Source organism: Aphanomyces astaci, assembly GCF_000520075.1.
Source record: "Aphanomyces astaci strain APO3 unplaced genomic scaffold supercont1.4, whole genome shotgun sequence".
Lineage (NCBI taxonomy): Eukaryota > Oomycota > Saprolegniomycetes > Saprolegniales > Verrucalvaceae > Aphanomyces > Aphanomyces astaci.
The window spans coordinates 162,302-166,327 of NW_009798267.1; the positions used below are offsets into that span (position 1 = coordinate 162,302).

Below are 4,026 nucleotides of genomic sequence, written 5' to 3' on the forward strand. Positions count from 1 at the left end.
CCGACATGGCTGTGCAAATGGCTAAACTTTTGGAAGTTGCTGAAAGCACGAAGGCCAGCATCGATAGTTCCAACCAAGTTCAAATGAAACTTCTAGCTTTTCTGGAAACTAAGTTCTAATGCATGCGTAATTCCTCACATATGTGGTATGACTTAGTGATATGGATATAGATATATACGTATACGGTCCTTAGTAGGGACATCAGGGTACTAATTGCGAATGAAAAAAGTGTTTTACTAATATCACTACAATAAAGCATAGAGATGGTTTTTAATTGTGTCTCGAGCGCGCTCCGCTGCAGCACCATCTACTTGGAATAACTCGTCATCATCTACAATGTCACCGCCGATATGCATCCACCCGGGGTACGTCTCAGGCTGTGTTGGAGCCACAGCCTCGTTGTCGTAGTCAATGTACCAATTATGCAAGACCAACGTAACTTCAATCAATCTTGCCATGTCGTGGGGGCAGTGGTGCAACAATTCATGCTTGAAAATGCGAAATTTGTTTTTCCAACGGCCAAAAGCGCGCTCAACAACCATGCGGCTACGGCTGTGGATCCAGTTATAGTTGGCTTCGTCTGTAGCCATGCTCGAGACGATCGAATACGGGGTCATTACGTGCGTGAAAAGCTTGTAGCCAGCGTCACCAAGAAAACAGCCTCCGGGGGGAACTCTTGTGTGACACGTTTGCCCAAATAACGATTCGTTGAACATGGCTTTGTCGTTCTGGCTTCCTGAACGCAGCGAGTACGACATAAATCTCATGCGGTGGTCGACAACGTCTTGCATGTTAAAAGCCGGAAAACCCTTACGGCAATACCAGCCATAAAAGTCTTCAAATCGCTTGATTTGAATGAGGCTCCCATCAATAGCACCATATGCATTTGGGAAGCCGTGTTCTTCGAATCCCACGCGAACAACCTCCCACTCCTCGCGCGACGACGGCAACACGATGGTTTCCAACACGTAGCAAAGTTGAATAACCAAAGCAACTTGGTTGCAGTACTCATACGCTCGCGTCTTGGAAATGCCGAAAAGTGCGGCCGTTGACTCATATCCGTCTGAGTGAGTGAGATAGTGGAGGGTGCATGCAACGCGGTCGTTAACGCTCATCGTATTGTGGTGGTGAAGAGGAGGGTGTACGCGCTGCCACGCAACTTCGATGTTTTGGCAGATGCGCTGGTACGTGCCTCGCGTGCACCGCAGGTGTCGTATGAACCATGCGTCGTGGATGGGGCTGTTCTGCACGATGGTCCACGTGTTACTCGGGATGACGATGTGGTTGGTGATGGGGGCGCGGAAACTACGACCGTCCATTGTCGAGAATACTGCATCAAACGCAACTGCAACAGCGACACACACTGCTATAGCGTCGTCCATGTGGATATATCGGAAGTCAGGTTGCCCAATCTCTGATTGGTGATACTATGCTTTTGTTTAGACCAATCAAACAAATATCTACCTCATTCTCTTGCGAATGACCTCCTGGAGGTCATTCGGAAAAACAAGTCTGCGAATGGGGTGGACTGAAAAATTCAAGGTTTTGATTGGCTTAACCTCGTCTGAGATTTTACTCGGAACAGGCTCTAAATGTACTACCGGTAGTATGTCTTACTAGACGTCAATGCAAAAATCAAGATGTTTTGAAACTAGTTGGCATACTATAATCAAGTCAAACAATTGGACAGTCATTCGAGAATGCAAAATGGTGTCACGTTAGTACTCGTACTACGGTAGAGTGAAAGGTAAAGTGACTGGTAAGTTCGTCATGTACTAGTACAGCTGTTCAAGCACTTTAACAGGGAGATGCGGGAACTGGCGAAAACTCATCATAACACGAAGTTATGGAAGGCCAAAATCGAGGCATTCATGATTGGCGAAAGCGAAACTGGAGTTTCCTCGCAGTCATCCAACTTGTTGGGGAGGGACATTGGCTGCTGTACTGACACGCTTTCTATCTGCATGTGTGATGCCTTGCATTCAAAAAATTCGCGCCGTTTCACATTGAAAACACAACAGTTCCGGATATTTCATCACTTTTGCGGATGCAATATTTTTATTGTGCATGTGCATGTTTTTGTGGTACTCCGACGACATGTCGACATGCGCATATATCGAAAATGGACGAACTTTGAGGACGCTTTTCTCGAGCTGTGTAATACTTAGAGCAATACTACTCGTACTACAAGATAGTCCATTACTAGCTCAGCCTATGCAGCATGGTCTGCACATACACAGCTCACTCTGGCATGAGGCATCTTACCCGCATGTACACGCTTGTTCTTGAAATACGACGAATTTGCCAAGTTCGAAGCTGTCTTTCTCTACAGCTGTTGATTCAGGCGACATGCAATAATTTGTTCTTGATAGTATTGGTTGTTGATATGAGGAATGGAGAGTTTCGTGACCCGTTGTGCAATATGCATTGAGAAATCGCTGACCTGCATCGCGCCTTTCCCGCATGTACGCCTGCGCAATCTGCAGGATGTATAAATCGTTTGGGCAAAACGTAAATAATTATGGAGATGAATAAAAATACGCAAACTTAATACAAATATCAACATAAAAATGTTCAAGCGAATAATAATATGTAACTGTCGCACGCATGTACACGTCGTTTGATTCCGCGGACGTGGCAGATTCAGTTCCTGGTTGACTCACACACGACAACTTGAATAAAGATGCATGTATCCCCTCGACAATGGTACACCACGATTTGAAGGAATCAAGGACATTGAATTCTTCATAGTGATGTGTTTGAGTCTTGTTCCCGCATCTCCCTGATGCAGAATTCGCTGCGTTAATCTGCTCGTCGAATTTCTAAAATTGAAATTTTCCTATGTGAATTTAATTCCCGGCCAGTAAATCACTTGAATGATGTATGCCTGATTTGGGCGCTGCTGAAGGGATGTCGACGCAAGAAACCTTGGGAGGTTGCTCCTTAGATGTGCCCATGGACATGAGCGTGGAGAACTGTTTCTTCTTTCCGCAAGCACCAGCGCGGGTTGTATTCAGCATAGGGTCCCACGACACAGCGGTGGAGTCGTTGTCCCTTGCACTGCATCACGGAGCAATGCCAAGCGCCCATGCAAATGTGGCATCGATATCCGTCATATCCCACCTAGGGACTGAACTGGAGCTACAGGGTCACGTTGATGGAAGTCTGCATTTGCTGCATTACCAAGATCGCAGAGTGTTGCTTCGCTACGACCTGCCCAAGAACACAGACCCGATCACACAAGTTTCGTTGCACGTTGCGGAATCAAGACTTGAAATTGTCGTTCTCCTTCGCAGTGGCAAACTCTTGTCGGTCGAAGGACTATGCGTGGATGACATTCTCCTCCAATCCCCACCCGTTCCCATGTCGACATACTAAATTTAATTAAGTGCAACTAGGAGTAACGTTATGTAAATTAAAACTATATTATTACGACAAGCTCAATATTAAATCTTACAAGTACTAGTTTTGATACAAGAGTATGCAATTTTGTCCAATCATAGTCCATCGATGATTGTGATTGGCCATTTGCTGGCCGGGAATTAAGGAAAATTCGTAACGTTTGGAGAATACGATAGTACTGGCCAATGCGGCAAAGTGTCTCCGTTGCTGTAACAATTGTCTGATTATTGGGTAGTTACGAAAACTCTTACGAAACCCTCCCGGACTTGATTTAATATAAGTACTTGGAGTATTCTATGAAATAGAAGTACTTCGAAGTAAAAACTTCAAGTAATTGCTAACAGCATCGCCAGTTGCAACTACTACTAGTAATAACATAACGTTATCGAAGTACTGAGCTTAGTGTGACCCTAACAGCACGGGGGGACACCAGCTATCGGCCCCATCCGCAAACTAACTGCGCAGTGTGTACTACCTAGTATGTACGAACCAGCTCCAAATTCAGTCCACCGTGATATACATGAACATCCTCCTTATACGTCCATTGGTCAACTACACTGTACTATGTACTAACCCCAAAACTCGTCATTTACCGCAACATGGTGCCTTGCAACGCACTACGAG

At 45.4% G+C, this 4,026-nt stretch overlaps 2 protein-coding genes across 2 annotated transcripts; one reads left to right on the forward strand and one right to left on the reverse strand.

Moving 5' to 3' along the window:
- Window positions 1-245: 245 nt before the first annotated feature.
- H257_02260 (hypothetical protein) lies at window positions 246-1,319 on the reverse strand (the record flags this gene model as incomplete). The annotated part of the gene is made up of 1 exon (XM_009825812.1): window positions 246-1,319. One exon carries the CDS (start codon window positions 1,317-1,319, stop codon window positions 246-248), a length of 1,074 nt encoding a protein of 357 aa, XP_009824114.1.
- Window positions 1,320-2,955: 1,636 nt separating this feature from the next.
- H257_02261 (hypothetical protein) lies at window positions 2,956-3,378 on the forward strand (the record flags this gene model as incomplete). Its single annotated transcript, XM_009825813.1, has 1 exon — window positions 2,956-3,378. The coding sequence occupies one exon, from the start codon at window positions 2,956-2,958 to the stop codon at window positions 3,376-3,378; it is 423 nt and encodes a 140-aa protein (XP_009824115.1).
- Window positions 3,379-4,026: the final 648 nt, after the last annotated feature.